The sequence below is a fragment of the Mytilus edulis genome, chromosome 9 (genome assembly GCF_963676685.1).
Source record: "Mytilus edulis chromosome 9, xbMytEdul2.2, whole genome shotgun sequence".
Classification (NCBI taxonomy): domain Eukaryota; kingdom Metazoa; phylum Mollusca; class Bivalvia; order Mytilida; family Mytilidae; genus Mytilus; species Mytilus edulis.
The window spans coordinates 317838-332616 of NC_092352.1; the positions used below are offsets into that span (position 1 = coordinate 317838).

The 14779-nt window shown below is 34.8% G+C and overlaps 1 protein-coding gene across 4 annotated transcripts in view; it reads left to right on the top strand.

The window, feature by feature from the left end:
• LOC139487419 (serine/threonine-protein kinase SMG1-like) overlaps nt 1–14779 on the top strand; it is a 156601-nt gene that overhangs the window by 13401 nt on the left and 128421 nt on the right. For 3 of the 4 annotated variants that reach the window (XM_071272179.1, XM_071272177.1, XM_071272180.1), the window contains 8 exons: nt 934–1035; nt 8930–9006; nt 9462–9654; nt 9955–10085; nt 10755–10907; nt 11717–11826; nt 12121–12217; nt 14385–14486. In XM_071272179.1, coding sequence (XP_071128280.1) covers nt 934–1035; nt 8930–9006; nt 9462–9654; nt 9955–10085; nt 10755–10907; nt 11717–11826; nt 12121–12217; nt 14385–14486 — 965 coding nt within the window. The other variant, XM_071272181.1, reaches the window with a different exon arrangement.

Consider the following 14779-nt stretch of genomic DNA (forward strand, 5'->3'; position numbering starts at 1 on the left):
CAACCTTTAAAAGAAAATGATGTTGTGAGTAATTATTAATTAAACGACAAAATTTCAAAATGGAGCTTATTGTCATTTTTCCTCAGACTTTTGTTGAACACAAGATGTTTGAAGGCCGGCCTCCTATTAACATCTGAATATTTGATGAAAATACATATTTTTTTATTTTCAAAGTAATAATAAAATTGAGAAAGGAAATGGTGAATATGTCAAAGCGACAACCACCCGACCATAGAGCAAACAACAGCCGAAGGCAACCAATGGGTCTTCAATGTAGCGAGAATTCCCGCACCCGTAGGTGTCCTTCAGCTGGCCCCTAAAATATGCATAATAGTACAGTGATAATGGACGTCATACTAAACTCCGAATTATACACAAGAAACTAAAATTTAAAATCATACAAGACTAACAAAGGCCAGAGGCTCCTGACTTGGGACAGGCGCAAAATTGCGGCGGGGTTAAACATGTTTATGAGATCTCAACCCTCCCCCTATACCTCTAGCCAATGTAGAAAAGTAAAAGAATAACAATACGCACATTAAAATTCAGTTCAAGAGAAGTCCGAGTCTGATGTCAAAAGATGTAACAAAAGAAAATAAATAAAATGACAATAATACATAAATAACAACAGACTACTAGCAGTTAACTGACATGCCAGCTCCAGACCTCAATTAAACTGATTGAAAGATTATGTCTTCATCATATGAATATCAGGTACAATCCCTCCCGTTAGGGGTTTAGTATCATACTATCATAAAATATATGAGAAGAACATAACCCGTGTCATGCCAACAACTGTTTTTTTTAGAAATAAATGTGTTTAGTTCCGATGCAAAGACCCTATCAGTGAATCAATGTTAAAGCCAAAATATGCAATCTTTAATACATTTATAAGATGTAACCAGTACTTTAAGTTACAGTATTGTTTTACAGGTGATTGAGTATTTTGGAACCAGTTTACCTGTCAGTTTTGTATCCCAGCTGTTAGCACCATCTACCATGTTACAGCACACAAGATTCTCCCATAATGAAATGGTAAGTACCAGTTTGTATCCCAGGTGTTAGCTTCCTCTACAGTGCCATGGTATTGCCTCTACCATGGTACCACAATAATAGATTGGTTAGTAAAAGAACCAATTGAACCAGTTTGGTATTGCCTCTACCATGGTACCACAATCATAGATTGGTTAGTAAAAGAACCAATCGAACCAGTTTGGTATAGCCTCTACCATGGTACCACACTCATAGATTGGTTAGTAAGAGAACCAATTGAACCAGTTTGGTATAGCCTCTACCATGGTACCACACTCATAGATTGGTTAGTAAGAGAACCAATCGAACCAGTTTGGTATAGCCTCTACCATGGTACCACACTCATAGATTGGTTAGTAAGAGAACCAATCGAACCAGTTTGGTATAGCCTCTACCATGGTACCACAATCATAGATTGGTAAGTAAGAGAACCAATTGAACCAGTTTGGTATTGCCTCTACCATGGTACCACAATCATAGATTGGTTAGTAAGAGAACCAATTGAACCAGTTTGGTATAGCCTCTACCATGGTACCGCAATCATAGATTGGTTAGTAAGAGAACCAATTGAACCAGTTTGGTATTACCTCTACCATAGTACCACAATCATAGATTGGTTAGTAAAAGAACCAATCGAACCAGTTTGGTATAGCCTCTACCATGATACCACACTCATAGATTGGTTAGTAAGAGAACCAATTGAACCAGTTTGGTATAGCCTCTACCATGGTACCACACTCATAGATTGGTTAGTAAGAGAACCAATTGAACCAGTTTGGTATAGCCTCTACCATGGTACCACACTCATAGATTGGTTAGTAAGAGAACCAATTGAACCAGTTTGGTATAGCCTCTACCATGGTACCACACTCATAGATTGGTTAGTAAGAGAACCAATTGAACCAGTTTGGTATAGCCTCTACCATGGCAGTGTTCTCCCCAGGCCGTTTTAGCGTCGCGGTACCGTGACGCTATATTTTTCCACCGTGATGCTATAATAATTCCCGCGACGCTATAATTATTTTGAAGATGCTATTTTACTTGTCTTCAATTTTGAACTTTCATCTATTATCGATTATGATCATAACAATTATATCACCTTTAATTGTAATCCCTTTAAGTCGGACACTAAAGGCAATTACAGCTTTTACATTAATGCTAGCAAGACAAATCTTTGTTTGGCTTGCTTGCTTTGCTTGTATCAATGTTTGCTCAAGCATGGCAATTAAGATAGGCGGGGCTTCAGCTTGTATACGTCATACTTAAATTTCATTGGCCGTTATGTTTGAGGTTAAGGACACTAAATTTTAAAACATAACAGGATGACAAATATAAAGCGCAATCGCAGAAATGGAAGCCAAAAAATTGTATTTTTTTTTTCTCGATGATATGCATTTTTATCATCCAACTTAAAAGGCTGTCGTCAAGTACTTTTTGTAAAACAAAAAAGCTATTCGAACACACCTACTCTGATTTCGAGTGATTCATTACATAGGTATTTCATTTGACCCATTCATTTCATCTTTTAGTACTGTGATTTTTTTTTATGTTATAACGTCAACCTGTAGCTTTGCTATATAAAAATGATAGAATCTGAACCGAGATGATGTATCAAATATTCTTTCTTTGTACGTTTTCAACACAAAATATTCATCTCAAACACACCCTAACATAAGAAGGTGCACTTGGTTTTCTAATAAAAGGGATATATTAATTAGGGGGGATGACTTAATTATTTTATTTATTATGTCTATTGTTATTGAATATTGCGCAATTTGGATTAATTTTTGCTTGTAAACCTTCAAACTGATTATTCTTTGTTTATAGAGAAGGCGATAAATGCTTTCTGTTATGTTTACTTTAGTAAGAAATTTTTTAAAAGTGAATAGAAACAAATAAAATAACAATTTTCTTCTCAAATACGAGTGTTTTATTGTAAAAAACAACCATTTGTATAAGTTTTTAATGTATCTATTACATAGTTAAGTAGAACAGTTAGATATCAAGTCGACGACATGGTTATCTATCAAGTTGGATGAAGAAAATTCTTCCTTTTTTTTTTTTTTTAATTAATACAGACGGAGAACATATCAATCTATAAGTTTACTTATTTCCGTGTCTGTCCTTCCATTGCGTGACTCAAGAAAAAAAATAAAAAAATTGGAAACAATTGTATCAAAAAGAGGAAATCGAGCGAACCTCCTTATGTTAGGGTGTGTTTGAGATGAATAATTTGTCTAAAAAACGCACAAAGGAAGAACATTTGATACATCATCTCGCTTCAGATTCTATCATTTTTATATAGCAAAGCTACAGGTTGACGTTATAACATAAAAAAAAATCACAGTACCAAAAGATGAAATATATGGGTCAAATGAAATACCTATGTAATGAATCACTGAATCAGAGTAGGTGTGTTCGAATAGTTATTTTGCTTTTCTAAAAGTACTTGACCACAGTCTTTTCAGTTGGATGATGAAAATGCATATCTTCCAGAAAAAACAAATACATTTTTTGGCTTCCATTTCTACGATTGCGCTTTATATTTGTCATCCTGTGATGTTTAAAATTTAGTGTCCTTAACTTCAAACATAACCGTCCAATAAAATTTAAGTATGACGTATACAAGCTGAAGCCCCGCCTATCTTAATTGCCATGCTTGAGCAAACATTGATACAAGCAAAGCAAGCAAGCCAAACAAAGATTTGTCTTGCTAGCATTAATGTATTAGCTGTAAAAGATTAAATAGCTAGGTGTTAATTGCCCTCAGGGTGATAACTGTTTGGATGGGAATATCCCAAGCTGACACTTGTGACATGACTAATACCACGTCACGTGTCTCCAATCACCAATTTCGACATGGAAAAATGCAATCACAAAACAATTCGAAATCTACGTTTTGTATTACGAAATTTTAAAGATTGAAACGATTATTTTTTTTAAAAGGTCGTTTATTTGTGCAACTCTCCAAAAATTACTTTCTTTCTCTTCCGTTTTCGAGAGCGAGAATTTTGGTTTAGAGCTAAAATAAGTTTAATATTTCTTTAAAAAGTTATCATAATTGGCTTAAGTTTATGTTTAATCAATTTAATGCATTAAAAGCGTCTTATTCATTCACAATCTCTTGTCAAACAATGTTTATTCTCAGACTCATTTTCGTAAATTTTTCTACGGCCGCCATTGCACATTTTTGTGCAAACTACGGATAGGAACCGGACCAGATATGACAAAAATCCGCATATTCACGATAATGACAACAGATGAACAGTAGACAGAAAAAATATACCAAGAGAGAAAACTACGTATTAATAGACTATTTGTTAGATAACTTTGTTAAAAATACATATCATTTTGATGTAAAGATAAACAACTGGGACTAATTCATTGAGTGCCATGAAACAATGAATTTCATAAACATGATAAAAAAAAAGTTTTAAAATTGATTTTTTTTTGCTACTTTATCTTTACTTAATATAATATAAAAAATAGTTAATTTTGTGTACTAGATATTTAGTTTTGTATATATATACAGGTTGCACTATAATGAACCATTCATTCATTTGACTTATTGTTGGGTAACTGAAACCACATATTTATTTTTATTTGGCACAAAAGGAAAAAAATAATTCTGTAACTATAAATGAATAAAGAAAACATAAACTGAAACAACTGTTTTTGTGGTTATAGTTTAATTGTATTCTCAGTTATGAATTGAACAATATAAACTAAAACATATAAAGGAAATAGAGCATCAACGCGACGCGACAAATGACATTAAAAAAAATACAGTTATTTTTTTTTACGCAAAATGTGATGCTATCCAAAATTTCTGGGGAGAACACTGCATGGTACCACACTCATAGATTGGTTAGTAAGAGAACCAATTGAACCAGTTTGGTATTGCCTCTACCATGGTACCAAACTCAGATTGGTTAGTAAAAGAACCAATTGAACCAGTTTGGTATAGCCTCTACCATGGTACCACACTCATAGATTGGTTAGTAAAAGAACCAATTGAACCAGTTTGGTATAGCCTCTACCATGGTACCACAATCATAGATTGGTTAGTAAGAGAACCAATTGAACCAGTTTGGTATAGCCTCTACCATGGTACCACACTCATAGATTGGTTAGTAAGAGAACCAATTGAACCAGTTTGGTATAGCCTCTACCATGGTATCACACTCATAGCTTGGTTAGTAAGAGAACTAATCGAACCAGTTTGGTATAGCCTCTACCATGGTACCACACTCATAGCTTGGTTAGTAAGAGAACCAATTGAACCAGTTTGGTATAGCCTCTACCATGGTACCACACTCATAGATTGGTTAGTAAGAGAACCAATTGAACCAGTTTGGTATTGCCTCTACCATGGTATCACACTCATAGCTTGGTTAGTAAGAGAACCAATCGAACCAGTTTGGTATAGCCTCTACCATGGTAGCACAATCATAGATTGGTTAGTAAGAGAACCAATTGAACCAGTTTGGTATAGCCTCTACCATGGTACCACACTCATAGATTGGTTAGTAAGAGAACCAATTGAACCAGTTTGGTATAGCCACTACCATGGTATCACACTCATAGCTTGGTTAGTAAGAGAACTAATCGAACCAGTTTGGTATAGCCTCTACCATGGTACCACACTCATAGCTTGGTTAGTAAGAGAACCAATTGAACCAGTTTGGTATAGCCTCTACCATGGTACCACACTCATAGATTGGTTAGTAAGAGAACCAATTGAACCAGTTTGGTATTGCCTCTACCATGGTACCACACTCATAGATTGGTTAGTAAGAGAACCAATTGAACCAGTTTGGTATAGCCTCTACCATGGTAGCACAATCATAGATTGGTTAGTAAGAGAACCAATTGAACCAGTTTGGTATAGCCTCTACCATGGTAGCACAATCATAGATTGGTTAGTAAGAGAACCAATTGAACCAGTTTGGTATAGCCTCTACCATGGTACCACACTCATAGATTGGTTAGTAAGAGAACCAATTGAACCAGTTTGGTTTAGCCTCTACCATGGTACCACAATCATAGATTGGTTAGTAAAAGAACCAATTGAACCAGTTTGGTATAGCCTCTACCATGGTACCACAATCATAGATTGGTTAGTAAAAGAACCAATTGAACCAGTTTGGTATAGCCTCTACCATGGTACCACAATCATAGATTGGTTAGTAAGAGAACCAATTGAACCAGTTTGGTATAGCCTCTACCATGGTAACACACTCATAGATTGGTTAGTAAGAGAACCAATTGAACCAGTTTGGTATTGCCTCTACCATGGTACCACACTCATAGATTGGTTAGTAAGAGAACCAATTGAACCAGTTTGGTATAGTCTCTACCATGGTACCACACTCATAGATTGGTTAGTAAGAGAACCAATTGAACCAGTTTGGTATTGCCTCTACCATGGTACCACACTCATAGATTGGTTAGTAAGAGAACCAATTGAACCAGTTTGGTATTGCCTTTACCATGGTACCACACTCATAGATTGGTTAGTAAGAGAACCAATTGAACCAGTTTGGTATACTCATAGATTGGTTAGTAAGAGAACCAATTGAACCAGTTTGGTAAAGCCTCTACCATGGTACCACACTCATAGATTGGTTAGTAAGAGAACCAATTGAACCAGTTTGGCATTGCCTCTACCATGGTACCACACTCATAGATTGGTTAGTAAGAGAACCAATTGAACCAGTTTGGTATAGCCTCTACCATGGTACCACATTCATAGATTGGTATAGCCTCTACCATGGTAACACACTCATAGATTGGTTAGTAAGAGAACCAATTGAACCAGTTTGGTATTGCCTCTACCATGGTACCACACTCATAGATTGGTTAGTAAGAGAACAAATTGAACCAGTTTGGTATAGCCTCTACCATGGTACCACACTCATAGATTGGTTAGTAAGAGAACCAATTGAACCAGTTTGGTATTGCCTCTACCATGGTACCACACTCATAGATTGGTTATTAAGAGAACCAATTGAACCAGTTTGGTATTGCCTCTACCATGGTACCACACTCATAGATTGGTTAGTAAAAGAACCAATTGAACCAGTTTGGTATAGCCTCTACCATGGTACCACAATCATAAATTGGTTAGTAAAAGAACCAATTGAACCAGTTTGGTATTGCCTCTACCATGGTACCACACTCATAGCTTGGTTAGTAAGAGAACCAATTGAACCAGTTTGGTATAGCCTCTACCATGGTACCACAATCATAAATTGGTTAGTAAGAGAACCAATTGAACCTGTTTGGTATTGCCTCTACCATGGTACCACACTCATAGATTGGTTAGTAAAAGAACCAATTGAACCAGTTTGGTATAGCCTCTACCATGGTACCACAATCATAGATTGGTTAGTAAAAGAACCAATCGAACCAGTTTGGAATTGCCTCTACCATGGTATCACACTCATAGCTTGGTTAGTAAGAGAACCAATCGAACCAGTTTGGTATAGCCTCTACCATGGTACCACAATCATAGCTTGGTTAGTAAGAGAACCAATTGAACCAGTTTGATATTGCCTTTACCATGGTACCACAATCATAGCTTGGTTAGTAAGAGAACCAATTGAACCAGTTTGATATTGCCTCTACCATGGTACCACAATCATAGCTTGGTTAGTAAGAGAACCAATTGAACCAGTTTGGTATAGCCTCTACCATGGTACCACAATCATAGATTGGTTAGTAAAAGAACCAATTGAACCAGTTTGGTATAGCCTCTACCATGGTACCACAGTCATAGATTGGTTAGTAAGAGAACCAATTGAACCAGTTTGGTATTGCCTCTACCATGGTACCACAATCATAGATTGGTTAGTAAGAGAACCAATTGAACCAGTTTGGTATAGCCTCTACCATGGTACCACAATCATAGATTGTCATAGATTGGTTAGTAAAAGAACCAATTGAACCAGTTTGGTATAGCCTCTACCATGGTACCACACTCATAGATTGGTTAGTAAAAGAACCAATTGAACCAGTTCGGTATAGCCTCTACCATGGTACCACACTCATAGATTGGTTAGTAAGAGAACCAATTGAACCAGTTTGGTATAGCCTCTACCATGGTACCACACTCATAGATTGGTTAGTGAAAGAACCAATTGAACCAGTTTGGTATAGCCTCTACCATGATACCACAATCATAGATTGGTTAGTAAAAGAACCAATTGAACCAGTTTGGTATAGCCTCTACCATGGTACCACACTCATAGATTGGTTAGTAAGAGAACCAATTGAACCAGTTTGGTATAGCCTCTACCATGGTACCACACTCATAGATTGGTTAGTAAAAGAACCAATTGAACCAGTTTGGTATAGCCTCTACCATGGTACCTCACTCATAGATTGGTTAGTAAAAGAACCAATTGAACCAGTTTGGTATAACCTCTACCATGGTACCACACTCATAGATTGGTTAGTAAAAGAACCAATTGAACCAGTTTTGTATAGCCTCTACCATGGTACCACAATCATAGCTTGGTTAGTAAAAGAACCAATTGAACCAGTTTGGTATTGCTTCTACCATGGTACCACACTCATAGATTGGTTAGTAAAAGAACCAAAATTGAACCAGTTTGGTATAGCCTCTACCATGGTACCACACTCATAGATTGGTTAGTAAAAGAACCCATTGAACCAGTTTGGTATTGCCTCTTCCATGGTACCAGAAGTACCGCACCACAAGTACCACAATAATAAATTGGTAAGTAAAGGAATCAGTTTACCACTTCAGTTTCTATTTGATAACACATCATATTACCAAAGAGTAAGAGACCATTTATGAAGTTATCATTGACTGTTTGTGTGAATCATTTATAATAAAATGTAGATACTTCAAACATTGGTTTCATTTCAGATCATTCAACAGACAGTTTCAATATACCATGAACTGATGGCTCTCAAGAGTGTTCCATTGTTAGAAGAAGCTTACAAGTAGGTCCTCTTATAGCATACACAGACAAAATAGATCTAGAGGGAAAACTGGTGGCCCCAAAAGGCTTTCCATTATAAGTAAAATTTGAAAGTAGTAATAAAAGTATTCACTGCTGTTATAGTCTACAAATATAGGGTATACTTTAGAGGGACAAATATTTCAGTGGCCTCAAAGAACGTGCTATTGTTTATGAAGCCTACAAGCAGGTCCTTATGTATGATACCATATTATTATACATATTAATTCAAAGACGGTCTCATTCAGTCTAATTGATAAACTGATGCCTATGATACCTTAGTCACAGGTTAAAATGAATTTTGTTTAAATGTAAAATCTTAAACCTTAGACTCCATTATAGTTCACTTAATATTTCACAATAACAAGAATATCTTATAATTCATTGATAACTTGTGATACAAGAGAATAGAAATACATATTTACATATTTGTTGTAGATTTGTAGTAGGTGATTTACAGAGGGCTTACAACATCTTACTACATGAAACTGATACAGAGAAGGACATCTGTGTTATCCCGGCTAATCCATTTGATCAAGAAGATTATCCATTAAAACAAGCTGAAGCTGTCTGTATATTTAATCTGTGTGCCCTAGCGGAGATATGCAATACCAAAACTAACTTAATAGCTGTAAGTATTTAATTATCCTGAATGGGGATATATTTAACCTGTGTGTCTAAGTTGAGATCCATAGCTATAAGTATAAATCAAATAAACCCTGACAAGGGACATATTTAACCTGTGTGATTTAACTGAGATCTGCAATACTTTAACTTATCTAACAGCTGGAATTATTAATCAAACAGACCCTGACTGGTCGTTAACTTTGCCTTCAAGTTTAACAGACCAACACTATCCCAGCCTATTTAATGTATATATAGATATGGGTTCTGTTTATATGCTTGTTTCATTTGTTTTCTTTCTTTTCAGATGTGGGCTTTATCTCCTAGCTTGTTTAATTTGATTAGCCATCATTTCAATCCTGTGGAAAACACCATTTCTGAAATGTTCCCTGCAGTTCACTATGCTATGTTAAATACTTTGTATTCACATTGTACCAGGTAAGAAATATATTGTGAAATGTTCCCTGCAGTTCATTATGCCATGTTAAATACTTAGTATTCACATTGTACCAGGTAAATAATATGTTGTGAAATTTGTTCCCTGCAGTTTATTATGCCATGTTAATTACTTTGTTTGACAAATTGAATTGGCTTAAATGGTTTCTATGCTACAATATTACATATAAGCCATTCAGCCAATGTTCCTAAAATTTGATATTATGACAGAATGGTGGTCGAGGTTAATATTGACATTTCTGATTTTTGCCATTTAGAAGTTATGATCCTTGATAGATTGGAAAATAGACAGAGAGGCTGTTAGTTGTCTCAATTGAATTGTCTATAATTGCTGATATCCCCTTCATTTGAATTTTGGTGGATAGATGTCTCATTGGCAATCATACCACATCTCTTTATTTTTATATAGAATGTGGCAAGTTAAAAAAAAAACATAAGAAAGTGCACTTCAAAATACAGAAAAGCTTGTTTATTGTCGACAGCTGTCATTTTTGTTTTCTTATTGATAGACAGCTACTGCAAACAGCAAACATGATACATGTATAATCAAAACAAAACACACAGATATCAATAAGACTGAACCATAATATTTACCAGAGTTATTTAAATGCAGTACTCAAAGTAACCTAAATATTTTTTTACATTTTCCAGACATGGACATTTTATATCAAGCAGCCATTTGACCCAGAGTAATTTACAGGAAGGTTCAGTGATGGCCAATGCCACCACCAGTGGGATATTTTCTCACATTATACAGCTATTGTCAACATTGTTAGCAGATCCCTCAGTATCATTCGATAGCAGGTATTATCTATATATACTGTTGATTCAATCATTTTTATGACTATTGAACATTGAACAATAATGCAAATCTATGAATTATGATTTCAGGAAACAATTCATACAGACCATGCTATCAAAATTTGAAGTGAGAGTTTTAGTTTTTGGAAATTTATCCTGTCCTATCTTTGTCCTCCGAGTAGGAGTTTGTGTTTTAAGGGATTATATACTGATAATGCTTTTTACTGTTGTTGATTGTGTTTAAAGTTATCATGGGCTATTAATTTTTCTCTAATTCTATGGAAATATATCTCTTTCCGAACCAATTGTATTAAAAAATGTAATCAACATGTGGTTGCCGGTGATATCAGACAATGATTAGCTGAGTCAAAGGGTCATAACCTTTCTCAGCTCCCTGAATTGATCAATGTTCTAACAGGTGTTAATGAAATTGACAACTTCATGGAAAGTGGAAGGCACTCGAAGGGGATTTTGGTTTAGAAAAGAAGAAAATTTATCCTTTAATCATTAGAGAAACAGATTATTACACAGTTACGGGTGGATTATCGTATTTATCCAATCTCGATAGTTAAATTATAAATTTTAAAGTCCTCGCCAAGGCTCGGACTTTAAAATTGATAATTTAACTATCTCAATTGGATAAATCTGATAATCCACTTGTATCAATGTAATAATCTATATTTATTTCTGTCTTTGATTTAGTATTATTATTGACTGATACTTATTTTTGCTGTAGATGATTGTGTTTATTTAATGATACTGTATTTTGCTGTAGACATTTGTGTTTTAACTGATAATGTATTTTGCTGTAGACGTTTGTGTTTAAAGTGGGTGTCTGACATCGTAAGCAGCCTACAGACGAGTTCCTACATATTTACTGGTGAAGATTTTGTGAACTTGATTAGAAATCTCATTCAGTTAGGTAAGATATTGTCAAATAATTGTTTGTATTCCTTGAACATTATTCCTATCAATTAGGGAAAAGTGCATTCAATAGTCTATACATTACTCAAGATACAATTTCAAACAATAAAAATAAGTATGTTTGTCAAAGTAAGTTTATGGAACATGTGAGAGCTTGATTGTCTTTATTTTACATAGAGCTGATTGTGTGTGTCAGAAATTTCTTTAAAGTACACAAATTAGGATGTAGCCTCTTAATAATGTGTGTTTACAAACAATGGAAATGAAGTGTTAAACTATAATTCTTTTACAGGACACTTACAGGACTCCAACACAGCTCTTACAGTTTGTCAAAATCTTCACAACATCTTTAAGATTGTCAACAGCTTGTCACTTCCTGTTATACAAAGGTATGTTTAAGGCCAAGATAAAATCACTTCAACCATATTGAATGAAACTTTGGTGAATTGTTTATATCTATGGAAGTGAGCTCTATTTTGTTTTTTATAACTTTTGGTTTTACATTTCCGAGTTCTGGGCTTTTATTCATTAAAAAAAGGCTGATTTTACAGTTTTCGTACAATGACTCAAAAAAAATTTCAGCAGTTTTCATGAAACTTTGGTGAATTGTTTATATCTATTGTCGTAAGTTCCCTTTCGATTTTTTTTAATTTTTGATCTTACGTTTCCAAGTTATGGGATTTTATTCATAAAAAAAGTGATGATTTTCTAGTTTTCAGACGATTTCCTTAAAGTGCTTTGAGCAGTTTTCGTTATACTTTGGTGACTGATTTATATCTATTAAGATAACCTCTCTAGTTTTGATTCGAGCCTGCAACTTTTGTTGCAGAAAGCTCGACATAGGGATAGTGATCCGGCTGCGGCGGTGTTAGCTAACTTTTTAAAAGCTTTATATTTTAGAAGTTGGAAGACCTGGATGCTTCATACTTTGTATATAGATGCCTCATGTTACGAAGTTTCCTTCAGTCACATGTCCAATGTCCTTGACCTTATTTTCATGGTTCAGTGACCACTTGAAAAAAAAGTTCAGATTTTTTGTAATGTTGAATTCTCTCTTATTATAAGTAATAGGATAACTATATTTGATATGTGCGTACCTTGCAAGGTCCTCATGTCTGTCAGACAGTTTTCACTTGACCTCAACCTCATTTCATGGATCAGTGAACAAGGTTAAGTTTTGGTGGTCAAGTCCGTATCTCAGATACTATAAGCAATAGGGCTTGTATATTCGGTGTATGGAAGGACTGTAAGGTGTACATGTCCAACTGGCAGGTGTCATCTGACCTTGACCTCATTTTCATGGTTCAGTGGTTATAGTTAAATTTTTGTGTTTTGGTCTGTTTTTTATGCCCCACCTACGATAGTAGAGGGGCATTATGTTTTCTGGTCTGTGCGTCCTTCCGTCTGTTCGTTCGTTCGTTCGTCCGTTCGTCCGTCTGTCCGTCTGTCCCACTTCAGGTTAAAGTTTTTGGTCAAGGTAGTTTTTGATGAAGTTGAAGTCCAATCGACTTCAAACTTAGTATACATGTTCCCTATGATATGATCTTTCTAATTTTAATGCCAAATTAGAGGGTTTACCCCAATTTCACGGTCCACTGAACATAGAAAATGATAGTGCGAGTGGGGCATTCGTGTACTGGGGACACATTCTTGTTTCATACTATATGCAATAGGTCTACTGTATTTGTTGTATGGAATGATTGTAAGGTGTACATGTCTAGCGGGCAGATGTCATGTGACCTTGACCTCATTTTCATGGTTCAGTGGTCAAAGTTAAGTTTTTGAGTTTTGGTCTATTTATCTAATACTATATGCCATAGGTCAACTATATTTGGTGTATGGAAATATTTTATGATCTTTATGTCAGAAGCGCAGGTTTCTTTTGACCATGACCTCATTTTCACGGTTCATTGCACAGTGTTAATTTTTTGTGTTTTGGTCTATTTTTCTTTAACTATAAGTAATAGGTCGAATATATATGTTGTATAGAAGTATTGTTAGCTGTACATGTCTGCCTGGCATGGTTTATCTGACCTTGACCTCATTTTCATGGTTCATTGGTCTTTGTTTAGTTATCTTGGTTAATGTTAAGTTTATGAGACAGTTGTAATAAAGCTTTATACTTAGGACTATCAACATAACATCAGAGACATATATAGCAAATGATTAGTATAGAAGGCGAGACATTTCAGCGTGTGCACTCTTGTTTTTATAAATTTCGGGAAGTTATTGAACTTTATTCCTTGAAAATGTGACAGGTGTATCATGCTCTCATGGCCCAGCTGTTCATTTTTATTCAAGTGCTAGTGTCACAATTGAGTCTTTTGTAGATGAAATGTTTGTATGGCATACACAATTTAAAAATCCTGGTATCTATGATGAGGTAATTATACAAGTACAAGGATACTTATTTAATTGTTTGACTCTTAGCCTTTTTTTGATTCCAGATTTAAACAAGGTCTTGACTTTATTTTAATACAACAATGGAGCACGAGGTCTACAAGTGATCAATAATCTTTATAGAAAAATAATTATACTTTTTATGTTTTCTTTCAGTGTTTTAAAGTTATGTGTTTACAAGTTAACAGACAGTTGTCAACAAGTTAGAGAAGACTATTTCAGTCTCATGAAAATCCTTCCAGCTGACATTACAATCAGGTACAATATATTTTCTTTATATGAATACTGAAAGAGATAAGACAAGCAGGGAACTAGCAGTTTAAATAAGAATGTTTCTTTTGTATCAAATTATAAGTCTGCTACCTTTGAAAACTAAATATTCTGAAAATCCTTGTATTTCTCAGATGGATATCTTCAAAATATAGAATGATATTGTCTAATATCTTAAACGATAATTGTTAAGTCTGATATTTTGTAAAAAAGATAATCTTATTTTTTAGAAGGATAAATAATGGACCGATATAGTTTAATTTTTCACCTGATTGTATATC